Raw genomic sequence first — 20,176 nt, 5'->3', positions numbered from 1 at the left:
ATTTGACATAATAATCGTCAGCTAATCATATATTTTGTGTTTCAATTATTATATAAACTTACGATTTTATTTAATTATGAAATACTGTATTTGGTAGACTTGAGAATCACTGAGTCAAGTTGATTATTAATAAATTACTAACTTCAGAAACGCATTCATTTAAACAATGCCACGCTATTGTAATATTTCATAGTGATGTGCATTAGAAGTTGGAAACATATTTGGACTTCCAAATCTTCTTCCGATTCCAATTTACAATAAAATTTTATGGTTCTCACGTAAAAAAAGTTTACGTAATATATTGTGTTATTATTTTTATTATTATATATTTATTTTTATAATTATTTAAAACTTTGTTAATTAACATCATTATTTTATTTTTAAATTTTGTGATCAAATAATCTTTTGGCGGACAATCATTTTTATATATTGACAAGCCAAAATCCTAAAACCATGGGAAAATATTTAAGAAATTAATCTTTTTTATTGTGATTCATTAAAATCTATTGTTTTTATATATCACTTATTAAAATCCGAAATTTTATACATCATTTATGTCCGATATTAATATTATAATATTAGGGATGATATTCGGTAAATGACAGGAAATCATACTATAACCGTTTAATGATAATTTAAGTCCAATATTAAGTGTGGTTGATCAATATTATTAATGGCATAACTATGACACGTATTACTGATAATTTTTCGTCAACACCATAGTACCTACCCAATTTAAGATATTTCATTATTATATATGGAGTACAAAAAAAAAATTAAGGTTCAACAAACAATCTATTTTTTAAGTTATATCGTATTAAAGGATAATATAAATCGAATATTATGATAACTTTTAATCGGAAAATACAATCAAATTTATTCATAGTTTTGTTGCTCAAGAATTTGACGGATCTAACAAATAAATAATCGTCAGTTAATCATATATTTTGTGTTTCAATTATTATATAAAACGAAAAATCTTATAATTTTATCTTTAATTCAATGAAATACTGTATTTGGTTGAACTGATTTTATCTCTAATTCAATGAAATACTGTATTTGGTAGAACTGAGTCAAGTTGATTATTGATGAATTATTGACTGACAGACACACGTTTATTCGTCAATGCCACGTTATTATAATATTGTGATGTGTATTAGAAGTTGGAAGCATATTTGGACTTCCAAATCTTCCGGTTCCAATTTACAATAAAATTTTATGGTTCTCACGTAAAAAAAGTTTATGTACATATTGTATTATTATTATTATTATTATATACCTATTTTTTATATTTATTTAAAACTTTTGTTAATTAACATCATTATTTTATTTTAAATTTTGGGATCAATCATTTTTATGCACCATATTGAAAATCCAAATCATGAGGAAATATTTAAGGGATTAATTAATTTTTTATACTAAATAAAATCTATTTTAAACTAGATCATTTATTAAATTCTATACATCATTTATTAAATCCCTGATATTTTTATACATCATTTATTAAATCCCTGATATTTTTATACATCATTTATTAAATCCCCGATATTTTTATACATCATTTATTAAATCCCCGATATTTTTATACGTCATTTATAAATCTCTGATATTTTTATACGTCATTTATAAATCCTTGATATTTTATACATTAAATCCAACAAAATTTCCGATATTAATGATTAAGGAAATTGAAAATGATCCAGTTCGCAGTAATGGCAAAAGTAATTGGAATTGCAAAAAAATGCAATAAATGAGAAACCAGTGAATGAAATTGTTTCAAATTTTACAGATTTGTTGCTGATATTAAGATTATAAAATTTCAGCTTTTTATCTTATTTCCTTGTCTCAATCGATTTTTTTTTTTTCAAAAAAAAAAAACCATTAAAAATTTAAGCTAGGTAAAAATTTAATAAAGATTTAATATTACCCTTAATCATTAACAATCAACATGTATAATTATAATAAACATAAAAATAATATCTTTAATTAATTTATTAAAAAAATTTGGTTGTTACTTAATTAGTTTATTTTTTCTATAAATTGACATTAATGTTTGACTCAAAAATCATTAAAATAAAATAAATTTTAGAAATATTACACTTGTTTTAATTGATATTTTTTTTGACTGACATTATTATAATACTTTATAATTATTATAATTTTAATTTTAATTTTTGAATTTTAAGTTCTTTTTACTAAAATTAAGGGTTAGCGATCAACAAATATATTGAAACTTTGATCTCAATTTTTCTACAAACAACCAATAAATAAAAAGTGGAATGCTGTATCAGAAATTTCGGATTTTTTATAGGTTAAATATTTTACAATTTTTTTTTTTTTTTTTTGAATTAAAAATTCAATTATGACTTATGAGAAGATAGGCAACAAATCTACAAAATTTGATGCAATTTTGAAAGCAATTTTAATCATTGGTTTCTCATTCATCGCATTTTTTTTTTACAATTCCGAATTACTTACTATACTATAACCGTTTAATCATTTAAATGATAATTTAAGTCAAATATTATGTTAATATAAATATTGAACTTCTATTTTTTTTTGCCAAGAACTTAAAATCGGAAAATACGATCAAATTTGTCTAAAAATTTTGTTGCTCAAAGAAATTTAATGATTTAATAATAAAATAATCGTCAGTTAATCGTATATTTGTGTTACAATTATTATATACAGCAGTATGAAAAATCTAAATAAAGAATGCGGAAATCGTTTGATAATCAATATTGTTAATTAACGTTAGATTACCGATAATTTAAGTTCAATCGATTATTTCATTATCTTATTATATACGAAGTACTGTTAAGATATACGAAATACTATAAGATATACGAAGTACTGTAAGTACTGTAAGATATACGAAGTACTGTAAGATATACGAATACTATAAGATATACGAAGTACTGTAAGATATACGAAGTACTGTAAGATATACGAAGTACTGTAAGATATACGAAGTACTGTAAGATATACGAAATAATATAAGATATACGAAGTACTGTAAGATATACGAAGTACTTATTGTAAGAGATCCTGCAAAAAAAAATCAAGGTTAAAAAATCAAGGTTCAACGGATTGATCGAACAAACACCATAATGAATATTATGATGTCAGTCGGAAAATACGATCAAATTTGTCTAAATTTTGTTGCTCAAAGAATTTGAAGGATCTAACAAATAAATAATCGTCAGTTAATCATATCGTACTTTAAAAAGGTAATTGAAATAATCACTGAGTCAGATATTGATGACCAATAAGAAAGTTGATTATTAACAATTTTAAATCGCCGGTCAATGATCGTTGTCAAAATTGAAGCTTCCGAAGTTTTCAATGATGGATGACAAATCTATTTAAATCAAATACGAAAATCTCCATTCTTTTAGGTTAAATTAATACAAAATATCTAATAAATGATTTACATTTATTATCAAAAGAATATAATTTTTTGAAATTTTCTCATTGTTCTCAAACCTCCTAATTTCGGTACCTTTTTTTTAAAAAAAACATGACATTATTAATAATTTATTTTAAAATGTCGGATGCAAGTCTCTATATTTTATGTTTAGTGGTTTATGTACGATTTTTACGCGTCTAATAATATCAGATCAAATGATTCTAAATTGAAACGTTATGCGACATATTATTTTCTTAATAAAATTTATTAAAAAACAATAATTTTTTCCGACCAATTAATTTTCTTAACTCAGAGAAAAATATCATTTATTTGTTTTAATCCGATCTTGCATGACATTTTACATTAAGGATTAAGACAAAAATAGTAAAAAGTAGGTCTTAGTGATTTAATTGGTTTTTCTTTAAGGAAAATTAACCCCCAATAATGGTTTAGGCAATAATATACATAATATACGGACATTTTATGCTTTATAATTTCACATGAAATATTTAGTAGATTTTTTTTACAACGTAAACAAATTGAACAGATGATTTATAGTTTCATTGGAGAATGTATGCAAAATGTATTTTCTATGTATATAATTCCAGGAAATTACATTTTAAATGAAACTTTATTCAAATTGTAACATTTAACATTTGATTAGAAAGAAATAAAATTAATAAGGAATCAAATGAATGGTTTATGGGTCACAACAGAATTTTGTCAAACATCAAAATCTGCAATTAATTTCATCTTAACAATGGAAATTTGAATACAACAATTAGTACAATTTATTAGAATGAGTTCTTTCAAAATTTTTTTTTATTGTAATAATTTCTTAAAAAGAAAAAAAAATTGAATAAAGAAAAAAGGTTTTTTTTTTTCTTGGTTCAAAGAAAAAAAAACGATTTGCACTTTTTTTTTTGGTGATCTTAACTTTTATTAGCATTTCATTCATGATTAAAAACAATGGAATTCCTTTTTTTGATTACTGCGAAAAATACAAGGAAATCGGAATATCCATATAAATACCGATAAATTAAAAATAGTTATTAGAAATACTGTATAAAAAAAAATATATTAATGTATATCAAATAAAATCATTGGCAAAATGATTATGAAACAAAAACCGAATTAACCGAAATTACCGAATTTACCGAATTAACCAAAAAACGCAATAAAAAAAAAGACGTAACAAGAAATAAAAAATTTTATTATAAGAAATCGCATAAAAAATAATCCGAGGATATAATTTTTCCTATATATTTTTTTTTTTAATGAACATAAATGACATAACTCATTTTAAAACTCATTTAACTCAGTTCAATATTTTTTTTTCTCACCCCTTATAAATTGTCCTTTTAATATGTTTTCGGAAAATTTTATTCAAAGAATTGTTTGATTGGATTTTATTTTCCGCACATACTTTCTTTAATAAGCTAGTTAAATCATAGCCGATTTCATACATAATATTAAATGACCAATATAATATTATAAGTGGTTCAATGTTAATTTTTTTACTAGGTTTAATATAGTATATGATTTAAGTATTTGGTTTTGCATTATAAATCAATGGGAAACTTGTTTCATTCTATGTGAACCCAAAAATACAATCGTATGATATATCGCCAAGCATAAATCATCCAATAATCTTTTAGATTATAACTTAGTTATATATAGTTTGATTATTAATTTCTTAATGACTTATTTGTTTATTTTTTCTTTTTACGATTGAACTTGAAAAAAAAGTGACATAATAAACGCCACTATTTCCTTTTTGCTAATTGGTATACTACATTTTTTTGTAAATCTTGACTATAAATGAAAAATAAATTCCCGGTACGCGTAAGAATCGATCTTTTTTTTTAAGTTTCTTTTTGTTTTTTTTTTTCACCCTGACGGCCTGACCCTATTGATCAATTATTTGACCTATCATTTTCTTTTAAAGAACCAATAAAAAAAGGGTTTGATTAGCAAATAGTCAAAGTTAATTATACTGAGTCAAATGGAATACTTAAAGAGGAAGTTCTTTCAGTATTAATCAAAGTGATGCAAAATTATTAAATATTAAACATTACAACATTTATTTTTTTTTTAAAAAAAAAAAATAGTATCCTAAATTTTTATATTTCCCGATTCTGAAATAAAGTTTGTCTCAAGTTTGTCAGAAAGAAAATTATAGCAAATCATAATTCTTTTTAAAAAATCATTTTTGAATAAAAGTCGATCGATTCCCGGAATTTAAGCAAGCTGTATGCAGAATATCATTTATAAAATGGTATGTGTTCGATTTACATAATTATCATTAATTAATCGAAGAATTTTTATTCGCTTTTTTATGTATTTTATAAAAAAAATTTCTAAAATTTTTGAAAAATTTTCCCAACGTAGTACATTTATAGAATAGACTAATTTTAGAAATCCCGACAATAAAAATTGGGAACGGGGCAAAATAAAAAATTTCTTTTTTGACGTGTTTGTTTCGCAAAAAAATAATATTATTAAAAAAATATTAAAAACAAGTTTTTTTTTTTTTTAAAAAAAAAATAAATTAAAAAAAAAACTAAATCATTTCTTAAGATTATCTATCTTTTAGTATTAAAAATTTAAGAATGATCCATTCTTAAAATAGATTGTTCATTAAATTCTGATATATTTGTTTTTAATGGTAAAAAAGGTAAAAAACACATGTTTAGATAAACCTTAGATCATCTAATATTTTATCTGATTTTTAAATTACCTTTTTTTTTTATATTATTATTTTTTTTTATAAGTATTCATCACATATAGATTTCATCACATCCCCAATTCATCACCCTACGTTGTAAAATATTAGCGTTAGTATTAATGTAATTAATTAATATTGATGTAATTGATGTAATTGATGTAATTGATGCTTATCTAAAAAAGAACTTTGATTCAATTTATCCTTATTTATATTAATTTCTTACCGAAAAGTGAATATTCTTTTTAAAGTATTCCAAAAGTAGTATAAAAACAAAGGGTACCAATTTTAATTAAGAACTACGTAGTTCATTCTTTGTGCGATACTATAATTTATAATAGATAAGCACACTTTATATGGTATGATAAAATGAAATAATTTAAGGGTAAACAAAAAATTTTCTTTCATTTTCTGTTTGCATTTTTGTACATACCATAATTAGAAAGTATTACGATAAGTTTGTTTTCCGAATATTTATGATTACTTTTACTTATGATTACTTTTACAGGGTAATGTTTGTAAAAAAATAGAAAATAGTTCATTTATTTATTTGTTCACGCGCCGGCATTTTTAATATAATTTCAACACCATGTACGCATGTCAGCATGTCACGCGCAATATTTCATGAATGAATCAAATGAGTCATACGCAGCAATATATACTATATACTTTTTTGTTTTCCCTGAAAGATAAACAAAAAAAATAATTATATATGTGTCACGAGAAATTTCAGGAAAATCATTTAGCATAGAGCGACAAATAATAATTCAATGATGATGAGGTATTAATAGTAGTAAATAATTATAAACAATCCAAGTTCAAAAATTCCTTTATCATTGTTCTTGTTCTTTTTTTTTCATTTCGTATTCATTTGTTTACGGAGATTAATAATTAGTTTGAAACCTTTTAATTCAAACCTTTTAGCACCTTTTAGCAGGGACTTTTCCGAATTTACCGGCCCGTTTTAACAAGTCACAATTTTACATTATATTTACATATAAGGGTGATGATCATCAGTGTTGCCCGAAATTTCAAATCATTTAGTGTGGCGGTAATGATAAAAAGCCGAGCCACGGTTACGGTTTAACATAGTTTTTTTTTCAAATGATTTACAAAAAAAAAAGGTTATCAAAATATTTATTATTTTTGAAAACCAATAAATTTTGATTATGAAAAAACATGGGTTTTACAAATATTATTATTTCACAGTTCACAAGTTTCAAATTTTTTAAATAGTATTAAACGGTATTAGGTTCTCATTAAACCATTTCTAGTAAAAATATATGTTTTTTTTTTAAAAAAGAAAATAAAAAAATAAATAAATAAAAAAAATTACATAATTTTTTTTTTTAATTATTATTATTATTTAATTAATATTAATTTTAAATATTATTATCATTTATTATTATTATTCTTATTATTATTCTACTAAAATTGTAATCATTTTAAACTTTTTAGATTCGGACAAAATTTTTTATAGTTTAATTAATTGGTTGAGATTTTCGAAAAAAAAACGTTCAAAAAAAATACTTTATCTACTTTATCTTGAGAGATAAGGAATAAAGTTTTTTCTTGATAAACATTCCCAAGAAATTTTGAAAAGCCCCAATGTCGGACGATCATGATATCATTAATAAAAAAAAAATTTATATATTTTTTATTTTTGTGGCTAATACATATTACATTATATAAAACATATTTTGAAACATGAAAATCTTCTTTATAGATAGATAAATAGGTAACCGAGAAAAAAAATAAACATTACATATACAAATTATACAAAAAATTTTTTCTTACTTTAAAAGTTTTCTTTCATTAGAATATCTTCTTTTTGATTGATGGGGAGGTTAAAAGGTTAAAATAGTCTCGGTGAAAATGTTCTGAATTTTTGGTATTGGTTGAACCGAAAATAATTCAGGATTATTCATTCCTATAGAATATCATACTTAATAAAGAAAATTTTATTTGAAGATTGATTATTATTTATGTTTTTTTTGTTTCATGATGATCATTTTAAAAGAAAAAAAAGAGATTCGTTTTAATGATTTAATGATTTAATGATTTAATGATTTTATGATTTTATGATTTTATGATTTTATGATTTTATGATTTAATGATAATGATTTATGATTTAATGATTTATGAAAAAAAAAGAAGAATAAAGATCATGATAAAAAAGATATACAGTATAATCTATTGATGGATGTTTTTTAGGGTACATGATTTTCACACGGAAATTATTGAAATAAATTAATTGGTTCATTTAGATATCTTTTAACTTCCACAAGTCCAAAACAAGGGTTTTTGTCCACAACAAGGGTTCTTTTTTTCTTTTTTTAATTTTTTAAAAACATCATAAAAAATTCATAGAAAAATAATAATAAAGACCAATGAAATTTATTATTTATCAAAATCATTCGATAAATAAATCTTAAGACTAGTATTAAATGGGAAAAATTCTTTTCTTGGAATTTAGAGTCGATTCATTATTAATCCATTATTTATTATTTGTTATCAAAAGCATATGTTAAATAAACTAAATGTTTATTTATTTATTTTTACCTAGACTAAGTAAAGTATTATAAACCCGATTGTACTATCTTTTCCTCCGAATATTAACGATAAAGTAGCCAATCTGATAAAAACAGCTTGAGAAAATTTGATAAGCAAAAAAAAAAAAAGCCCCACAATCTTTTTTCAAACAATAATGAAAAAAAAAAGATGTTGATTAAAAATGTCTCACACGCCACATTTACAATTACAATTAATCTGCTTTGCTTGCTTTAGTTACTTTTGTTAAAAAGAATTCTTATGATATTTTTATTTGTTACAGTTAATGTTACAGAAAAAATAAACAAAATAAAAGCAAATAATAAATAAAACCTGAAAAAAGTAACTGTTGGCTGGGTATTTGTAGAAGATCTTTCCCTTTTCCTTTCACCAAAAAAAAAAAAAAAAAAATTTTTTTTTTCAAAATCATTTCGAATGAAATATCTTATTTATATTTCATGCTTCATTGTTTGTGTTTTATTAACAGAGGACTCGTAAACAATAAACATTGCGGGGTAAACCTGTTTCACTCCATTATAATTTAACGCGTCTCACCACTTTTTTTTTTTTTCTCATAGTTAATATTGAGGCGTACATTATCAGCTTATGTGCGTATTATGCGTATTATGCGTTCATTGTAAAAAAAAAATCCTAGTATGACATTGTAAGACACCCATACATGATGTAATGTTAGGGAAAAGTATGTGTCGATCAGAAGAAATAATGAAATAATGACATTATTTTGGGAATGAAATATTACCTACATGTTTAACCTTGTTTAACATTTTTTTACCCTGTTTACCGTGTATACCGTGTTTACCGTGTTTACCCTGTTTAACAGCCATAAGGAAATTAAATCCCGATCCGCTATAAAGATGCAATATATTAGTCATATTGTTATTAATTACGTAAAAAGAAATTTTAGGGTTTCGTAGTACATACCGTATGTTTTAATTTACGATAATTTGTTTTTATGAATTATCCTTATTGGTGTTTGTATTCCCTTGTTTATTTAAGACAAAAAGGAATTGTAATAAATATCAGAATGTTTTTTTTTTTATTTCTAGAAAATTCCTTTATTACAAAGATATGATACATCTTAATTTGTATAAAATGAAATTTGGGGAAAAAATTGTAACATATATAAAGATCGTTTATTGGTTTTTCTTAAAATTATAAACAAACTTTGGAAAATTAAAACATTATGTAAGTTAATATAAATTAAATTAAAAGAAATTAAAAGTTATGCATATTACTGTATGTATTATAATCAGGATCCATCTATTGTGTGATGTTTAGTTTGGTATGATGGAAACATTCAATTTAATGTTAATACTTAATATGTTTAAAATATGTTAGTATATCTATCATGCTATACTATATTTGTTAAAATATGCTATATTTATTAAAATATGTTAGTATATCTATCATATATTTGTTAAAATATGTTAGTATATCTATTATATATTTATTAAAATATGTTAGTATATCTATTATAAATATGTTAGTATATCTATGTTATACTACAGTATATTGTTAATATACGTTAGTATATCTATATACTATATTTGTTAATATATGTTAGTATATCTATCATTTTATACTATATTATAACATGCTAATAATTGTTATATAATGTTATAAATGTTATAAATGTTATAAATGCTATAAATGCTATAAATGCTATGTAATGTTATAAATGCTATGAATGCTATGTAATGTTATAAATGCTATAAATGCTATGTAATGTTATAAATACTAATATAATGTTATAAATACTATATAATTTTAATACAATGTTATAAATGCTATATAATTTTAATACAATGTTATAAATGCTATGCTATATAATTTTATAAATGCTAATACAATGTTATAAATTCTATGCATATATAACTTTTAATGTTGTATAATGTTATTTAAAAAAAGAAAAATACGATTGGATGAGGATTATTAATACGCGTTCATTGTATTCTCAAATTTTCAGGATTCAATAAATTTAATAAATTTCCTTTTTTCGTAAATGACGTAAAAGATTTTTTTAATTACTGCCAAATTCGGTTTCACTAAAACAAATAACCCATTGTTCTGAAAAAAATTTTCAATTACCTGTATTTACCAATTAAACTATTACCTAGTTGTTCAAACTATTCAACCCTGTTTGTAACTTATAAACTTTCTTTATATTAAAGTTGACAACTTAAAAAAAATTTTATGCAATAGTTTTCAATAGTTTCAATAAAATACTTTAAAAATTTTTTTTATTCTTTAAACTTTCGATAAGAATCATTCGACACTTCATTTTTGTAAATGATTTACTATGATACCCTTACCCAGTAATGAACCTGGGTGACATCATTTAAATTACATGCATAATATTCACATATTATTCACAAGCGTATTATTGCCATAATGAAACTTTAAATACAATGATTTGATTGTAAAAGTTACTCTTTTTTATCATTACAATGAATTTTTAAAAAAAGGAAAATAAAAAAAGAATGCAAAGCCGATGAATCGCATTTTTGTGAACGAAGGAAAAAAAAAAAGTTATATATAACTCTATAATGAACCCGAAGAAAGCAAATCATACAACTAAAAAAAGTGATTTCACAAATTAAACCTTAAGTTATTATCATTCGTTTACGGACATTCTCCGAAATATTTTCTTTACGTAATAAAAGAAAACTTTAAAAAAAAAAGCTAACCAATACATTTTACATATTACACAACAATCGATTATATGTTTTTGAATGAGACTTAAAACGAACTAATTGACAATTACGAAATAAAATTAAATCTAACCTAAAAATTTTAAGCTATAATGTTTACTGTTTCTATAACTGAATGATTGGTGTTAGTTATTATTTAGACTGGCTTTTATATCATATGAACAATGATGCACTACTATAATTAGGGTGGAACCATTCCAAGAAAATCCTTTACAAATAAAAAATTTATTATTATTTTTTTTTTTAACGCCGAATTTATTGAAAATTGGCGTAAGTATATATTTTTTTTTTATCGCATTTTTTTTTATTCATATTTTCCTACACATCTGTGCGTTCTCTCTTTGCTTTTTATTTTTTACCCCACCTTGTTTATACATAATAAACACCACAGAACTGTTTACAATTCAATATTTACTTGTTTCGGACTCATTACTATTAAGCTTTCTTGCCAAATCTTTTTCCCTTGAGAAAAAAAAATTGATGACAAACAGTTACGCATATTTAATTATATATGATGCATATTTTTTTTTTCGAACGAATGCAGGTTTTTGTTTTTATTTGTATAAATGACAAAAACAAAAAAAAAAAGAAACGATGCGGGGAAGTGCGGGTTTATTTACTTTTAATAAAAGATAATTTTTTTTTTTTTTTTCAAAAAAAAAGATTAAGTAATAATTCTTTTTTTTTTACCAACGGGCTAAAAAAAAAAGATAAATTAAAATTATATAATCATAATAACTTTTTTTTCACTTGCACGACATTATCAAAGATGGAAAGTATTTACATATCGGGCTCGTGATCATATTTTTGTGTTTTTGTGAAATATTATACTTTATGAATCATTAAAAAAAAGAATACGTATACGTATACCATGATGTCATTTCACGAAAAAAATCGACAAAAAGAAAAATACGATATTTTTTTAATGATTGTTAATCGATTGTTACATTTTATTATTATTATTTATTATTATTTATTATTATAAATTATTATAAGAAAATCGGTAAAAAAGTTTGAAATAATAAGTGTAATACTGAAAATGTAATATGTGTAATATATACGGTATATACGGTATATACTGTGATAAGTGTGAAAAAGCTAAAAATGTAATATGTGTAATAAGTGTAAGTATAATAAGTGCAATAATAAGTATAGTGAGTATAATAAGTGTAAGTGTAATAGGAGTAATAAGTTTAAGTGTCATAAGTGTAATAAGTGTAATTGTAATAAGTGTAATAAGCGTAGCAAATGTAATAAGTGTAATAATTGTATAAGTGTAACATTTATAAGATTACACATTTCATTTAATGTAAAAAAAGCATTAAATGAACCTAACATTTTAATTCCGAATTTAGCCTTTTTTTTAACCGGAAAAAGTCTTGAGATAATATTCATTCATTCAATGAAAAAGGAATAAAAATAATAATAATAAATTTCTATAAAAAAAAAACTTACAAATCAAACCAAGAAAAAAGATTTTTCTTTTTTATGATGCAATTCATGGTATGATTTGTGTTATTTGCGCCCTTACGATAAACCCGATAAGCTTGGCGACTCAGTGAACTCAGTGAACTCGGTGAACTCGGTGAACTACATTTTTATACGATAACATAATCAAATAGTATATATATATTATATATATATTTATATTTGTATAAGTTTTTTAATATTTTTAATAGAAATTATATATAATATGTTTATATAAGTTCTTTTGATCGACAAAATATTTATATCTTTTTTTTTTTAAAAAAAATAGGTTCATGCTACGGTTCATGTTACAAATGTTACAAATGTTAGTAAATGTTACCAATGTTACCAAAATGTTACCAATGATTTTATTTTTTTATTTTTTATTTTTATTTTATTTTTATTATTATTATTTATTTTTTATTTTTAGATGATCTTTTTTTAATCTCCATTTTAGGTTCCATCTGAATGTGGAGAGAATTTTCTTGGAAATTTTTTTTGATAACGTTTTACTAAAAAAAAAAATAAATAAATTTGATCAAGAATTTACGTAATTGAAATTTATTCATTTTCATTCAATCCCATATTCCATTAAACTATTGAAAGATATCATTAAAAAAAAATGTGTTACCCGAGAAAAAAAATCTTTTCCGTTTTTAAACTAAAAATATATACAGTATATATATATATATTTTTTGTTAAAAATTTACCAAACCAAAAATTCAAATAAAAAAAAAAGGCGTACGTGTTACAAAAAATGTTCATTTATGATCTTATAATGGGAGATAAATATTTCATCTCATTTAGTTAAAATTCAAATAAAATAAGTAAATTACAAGGGGGAAAAATTAAACAATGCGTTAGAATTCAGAAATTAGTGCAACCGATGACTAACAATAACTAACAAAAATGATCAATCATGCTATCACGTGTAGACATAAATAAATCAATAAATCAATCAAAAAAAATTCAATCACGTAAAAAAACTTGTTTTTTTGTTATTATCAGGTGAATCACTTTTTTTTTTTGATGTGAATCAGTTAATCACTTTTTCTGGGTGAATTCGGTGAATCCGGTGAATCCGGTGAATCATTCATTCAATTAAAAACATTTCGCTGAGTTATATCAGTTATATCATTAATATCATTCCCCCCCCGAAATTTTAATTTTTCATTCATTCATTCTTCCCTAAATAATAAAAATTTTAACGCCATAAAAATCTCATAAATCCCTTTAAAATCTATAAAAGTAAATCATTATAAAGACACTTAACTGATTTGTGACATGCGCGTCAGTTGATTTACTTTTTCATGTATGGAATGCATATTCGGATTATAGAGTACTTTTCGCGTACAGTTGCATGCAAATATTCTTTTTTCGCGTACGATTGTACGAGTTGCTGAGTGCATAAAAAAAAAACCGGATTAATTCGTTACAGAACCCCAAAGATTATAAAAAAGAAACTTGATAAATTTATTTAATCAAACCTTATTTAATAAATGCATCACTTATTTCTCGACCAATTTTGTAAACAAAATAATAATTTTTATTAAAATTTTAGTTCATGTGAGTCAGGCGGACAAAACGCAGAATCGCCCCTTACTTTTTATTTATGCGTTACAAACAAATTACCTCCTGTTATTTTAGTTAGGATTTATTACAACCTTATTCAATATAATAATAAAAAAGTAACTTATTTAAAATCAGCTCATGTACGAATAACATTTATCATTTAACGCACAGATGTTTTTTTTAAAAAAATAAATAAGGTTTTTTTTTAAAAAAAAATAATAAATCACAACATTAACTTGATTTTACGCTTTCTGGTGATACTTTTTGGGGGTGGGAGCCCCAATTAAATGATTAATCAGACATGAATGGTAAAGAAAGAAACGCCAAATCAACATACAACATCTTTATTTTTCGTAATAAATCAAAAAAATCAAGTCATTTATATTAATTGTATATCATATGTACAGTAATTGATTTACACATTACACCATTCATATTAAGTTAATTAAATCTTAATACAATTATTCGCCCGTTAAAATTTCTATTATATATATATATATGTATATTTATATGTATATATGATATATATGATATAATAATGATTATATGCATGATTTATTAATGATGATATTTTCTTATTTAAAGAAAGAACACTTTTTTGAGATACCCGAGATTTTTCCTGTATTTTTCAGGATTAAAAAAAATAGGGGAAATCTCTGGAAATCTCGAGGTTTGTGTAACATCAATGGATTTTTTGAGTTTTCCCATTTTTAAAACTTTCTTTTTTTAATGCATATAAAAAAAGACATATTGAATAACGATAAAAAAAAAGAATGTAATCTTTTGAAAAAGAAGGGAGAAGGTGGGAAAAGGAGGTGGAAAAAAAAAAAGGTTTTTAATTAATGCATGATAAGAGAGGGATTTATTATTTATAAAATAAATTTTTTTTTTTTTTTTTTTTGCAAGATAATGCGTAGAATGCGTAGTATACGTAAAAATTTAGTGGATTAAAATGAATGAAGTAAAAAGTAGTAATATATTAGATATGTAATGTAATGTATTATAATTTTTTTCTCAAAAATTATATATTTTTTTTTTAAACATAGTAATAAAAGGGGAGGAAAAAAAATTAGCTGCAGTAAGTGATATCATGCGTGTAACAGAAGTTTTTTTTTTTTTTTTGCATTTTTTTTTCCCTTAAACAAAAATTCCTGATTTAAAAAATAAAATAAAAATAAATTTTTTTTTTTATTTTTTATTTTTTTTTATTTGAAAATCCCAAAATATCAAGTGTAAAGTGTGTAACATAAGAAAATATTTGGATTGTAATTTCTACCAAACATTTTTTCCCTTCTTTTTGATACTGTCGCGAGAACATCTTTTTTTTTTTTTTTTTTTAATAATTCTAAATATGTAAGTCGTAATACAAAAGTAAAATTAAAGTTTTTCTATCTGAGAAAGTAAATGGTTGGCTAAAAACAACTTGTAAAATGTTATATTTTTGTTTGAATAAATAAATTGACTCTCATGTGCTACGTAAATTTCAATCTAAATGGACGAACAAAATATCGTACTATATAAATTAATTTACATTCGTGACAGGTTATCAATTTTTTTTTTATAAAAAAAAAATAATAATAATAATTAATCATGAAAGAATACAAATTTAGTTATATTCGAAATTTTAAAAATTTTTATAATTATATTCATAAATAATTAAAATAAATAAATAAATGATTGTTGTTGTTTATTTAAAATTGAAACAATAATTATACGATAAAACGTTATCTGATATAGAAACCAATTTAAGAATTCAAATGAATCAGATGATAATGATATTAACTAATAATCGTTTATTTCTTTGCATGATCTACTTTTTTGAAAATAAAAAAGATGATGCTGATACCTGTAAAAACATGCATCAATTTGGATCTACTTACGAAACAATTATTGATTGTTTCAAAAAAAAAAAAAAAAAAAAAAAGATAAAAATTCCGAAATTGATGTACAAATGTACAAATGCACAAAATGTTTAAAAAAAGAATGTAATTCTCGAAATTCTCGAGAATATTCTAAAGAGATCATGAAAATTTTTATAATAGTAATAATATTAATAATCAGATCTTAAAAAAGATCAAAAGTAAAAATAATAATCAGAAGCGCCGAGTCAGAGCGCCGGTCAGACGTTACAAGAGTGAAATAATAATATAATAATGTAATATGACTTGCATTATGCATTCATTCAATATTCATTTGGAATTCATCTAATTTTGGGAGTAAAGAATGAATCCTTTTTTAAAGAATAAAAAAGAATAAAAAGTTTTTATCAAGGTTATCAGGTTTAAAAAATTTTATAACAAGATTAAAAAAAAAAAACTTTCTTTTTTTTTTTAAAAAAAAAAGACAAAAAAGGCTCAATTTTAATAATTAGAGTAATTGATTGACTTAACATCAATGTTTTGGGATATTCGAAATGGTAAAACTATAACTCCTCGGATAGATTGACGTTATTAATTAACCGAATATATTATAAAAACCGGTTTAAAAACTAGTTTTAAGCTTAATTGTAAAACATGCCCGTAAATAAATAAATAAACATTTTTCTCTTATGATATCAGGAAAAATAACAGGTTAAAAAAAGATAAAATTCTTAAAGAATAACAAGTAAAAAGACAGGTTGAACCACTTTTTAAGTCTTGGCAATAACTTGTTCATAAAAAAATCATAAAAAATCATAAAATCATAAATCTCTCTTTTTTTGTAATAATAAATTATAATATTACATATAAAGTACAAGTTACAAAGTACAAATAAAATAGTAAACTTTGAATGAAAAAAAAAGAAAATCGAGAAAAAAAAATTTTATTTTTAGAAAATATACAAAAATATACCGTAAAAGTCTCTTCATTTTAATTTCCGTAGATCAATTAGAATTTTAGTTTATTCATTATCAATTTGCCACGCTATCATGATCATTAGCTTATTAACACAATTAATACAGTAAAAACACAGCCTATTTTTAGTCATATATCACTTTATTTATAATTTTTTTATTATCGAAATTTATTATTCGAAATATTTATTGAGAAGAAACATTTTAAAAAAAGATTTTATGTACACAAGAGATTTTTTTTTGCTACAACGCTTTTATATATTTCATTTTTGTTTTTTATTAAAAATTTTTAATGATTTCATTTTTTTTTTTTTTTCTTTTAAAAAAAAAAAGTTAAGTATTCAAATTTACAAAATAATAAAAAGTTTAGCGATGAAACAAACAAAAAATAATAATATTATTAAAATATAAAATATTAAAAAATACTATATATAATAAATATAAAAAAAAATAATAAGTAAAATATAAAAAGTAAAAAATATTATAAAAAAAAATAAAAGAATAATATATTATTAAAAAGAAAAAGAAAATAAGCGGTATTTTAATGTAATTTAAATTTTTAGTCGGAATATAAAAGATGATTGAATATGGAGGTGTTAAGGAAATATTTTCATCAATTGACGTTAAAAAAAAAACCCCGATCTTATTATTATTTTATACGGTACAGTACAGAAGTAGTAGTAGTAGTAGTAGTAATAAGTTAATAAAAAAAATAATTATTTCTTTGATTTTTTTTCGCCCAACATCATATTATAAAATATTTATATAAAAAAATATCTTTTTTTTCTTTTTTTTTTTTTTTTTTTTTTTTTTTTTTTTTTTTTTTTTTTTTTTTTCTTGTTTTTTTTTTTTTTGATATTATTTGAAGTAATAATTAAAAAATCCATATAAATTAAGTAAAATAAGAGGTGATTAAATAATTTTTTTTTTGTTTTTTTTTTTGTTTTTTTTTTGTTTCCCCTCGGAAAAAATTCACCCTCTTACCGATTCATATATATATATAAATAAAAGCATAGGAAAAATGAATATAATAATAATATAAAATAATTTTTTTTCTTTTTTTTTGAACTTAAGGGATAATGATAAAAAAAGATTTTTTTTTCTTTTCATTTGCATAGGAAAATTAACATAAATTAAAAGAACAAAAGCTAATATTAAAAAGATTGGTTTTTTTTTTTAATCGTCAATGAGAAAATATTAAGCGAAAGGAACCTGTCCTTTTGTCATCCTTAAGAGAACGGTATATTAGAATTAGGGAATTTCGGATATTAGATGAAGGAACACTAAAACGAATTGTTGTTTCTAATTTGATTTTTGTTTTTGTTTTTTTTTTTATTTTTCTGATTACAAACGAAGTCCACAAAGTTGAATCATGAGTGTGATGAGTATTGTTGATGATTATTGTGATGATGAATATGATGAATTTGATGAAAATGTAGCAATGCAAGAGAATATTATTTTTACATGTCTTTATAATAGAATAAAGGGTTTTTAGTAACTCGTAACATCAGGGGCCAATGCAAGTCTTAGAGTACTACCTCTTCTTCTTTGAATTAGATCATCAAAAGCCTGCATTTTTTCTTGATATTCGGCACGCTTTGCTGCCAACATTCTTTGTCGTCCTGATTCATGTACATTTGAGAAAGAAAACCTTCTCTGTATAGAATTTGATCGATTTATTGATTGTTGTTGAAATATTTCTTCATTTGAATGTCTATTATTCTTGTTCGTAGCGTGTGAGTATGGAGAGTTGTTATGATGTGATACAACATTATCTACTGATACGGTGAATGATGGGAACCATTCATTCTGAGGCGAGACGGCTGAGGAATTCTTCTTGCTGCTGGTATTGAATAATTTGTTGAGAAATTTCTTTGTGGTCTTTTTTTGAACACTCTTTGCGTTTTCCATTTCTTGTGTTGTTGTGTTTTTTATTTTTTAATAGAAAGTTAGTAAAGAGGTAACAAAATCGTTGGAATTGTTTTGAATTTTGGTTTAAAAAATTGCTTTAATCGAATTTGAGAAAATAAGGTTCGTTTCAAAATACGTTGTTTTTAAAAGATTACGATAAATTTACTATTTTTTTTTTTTCGTTTAAATTAACTTTGATTCAAAAAAATCGTTATACGTTAAAAAAAAAAAAAAAGATTGTTGTGTTTTAAAAGAAAAATGATGTTAATGTTAAAAAAAAAATATATGTATATTGAAAAGCTTTAAAAAGCTAAACAAATATTCGAGGTTGAGATGGAGGGAAGTAAAGGAAATATTGTTAAGAGAAGATGAGAGTTATTTTTTTTTTTTTATTAGCGCAAAGATTTTTTGAAGTTGTAGTTAATCAATAACTTGGAAGGAAAAGAAACGATCTATATATACATTTTTTTTTCCATATATTATATATATAAATATAAATTAAAAAGTTAGAGTTAGTTGGGTAAAAGGGGGTTTGGAATACCAAAATAAAATAAATGCACATTATAATATACTCCGTATATACATTACTTAACCCATATAATATACATAATATATAAATAAAATAAAAATATAAAAAAAAATATTTTTTTACTATAAACATTTTTTTATAATAACATATTTTATATTGTGTATATATATTTATTTGTGTATCATTTTTTTCATTATTACACAGCCGAATATTTGTGATTTTTTTTAATATATATTTTTTTATAATATACAAAGAAAAAAAGAAAAAAAAAAATTTTTTTTTTTTTTTTTTTTTGTTTAAATAAATACCTTGTGACTTTGGTTTGACTTTTTAAAATACTTTGTATAAATAAAAGGGACCAACCCATTTTGATTTACTTGTGAAACTGTTAAAATTTTGGATTTTTTTTCCCGCAGCGAACAGAAATATCCTCGTCAATCGTCATCCT

The 20,176-nt window shown here is 22.7% G+C and overlaps 1 protein-coding gene across 1 annotated transcript; it reads right to left on the bottom strand.

Moving 5' to 3' along the window:
* Nucleotides 1-18,748: 18,748 nt before the first annotated feature.
* OCT59_030024 (uncharacterized protein) lies at nt 18,749-19,199 on the bottom strand (the record flags this gene model as incomplete). Its single annotated transcript, XM_066146380.1, has 2 exons — nt 18,749-18,756; nt 18,827-19,199. The coding sequence occupies 2 exons, from the start codon at nt 19,197-19,199 to the stop codon at nt 18,749-18,751; spliced, it is 381 nt and encodes a 126-aa protein (XP_065995030.1).
* Between the last annotated feature and the right edge of the window lie 977 nt (nt 19,200-20,176).

This window comes from Rhizophagus irregularis, chromosome 9 (assembly GCF_026210795.1).
Source record: "Rhizophagus irregularis chromosome 9, complete sequence".
NCBI lineage: Eukaryota > Fungi > Glomeromycota > Glomeromycetes > Glomerales > Glomeraceae > Rhizophagus > Rhizophagus irregularis.
This window is presented reverse-complemented; position numbering and strand designations above follow the sequence as displayed.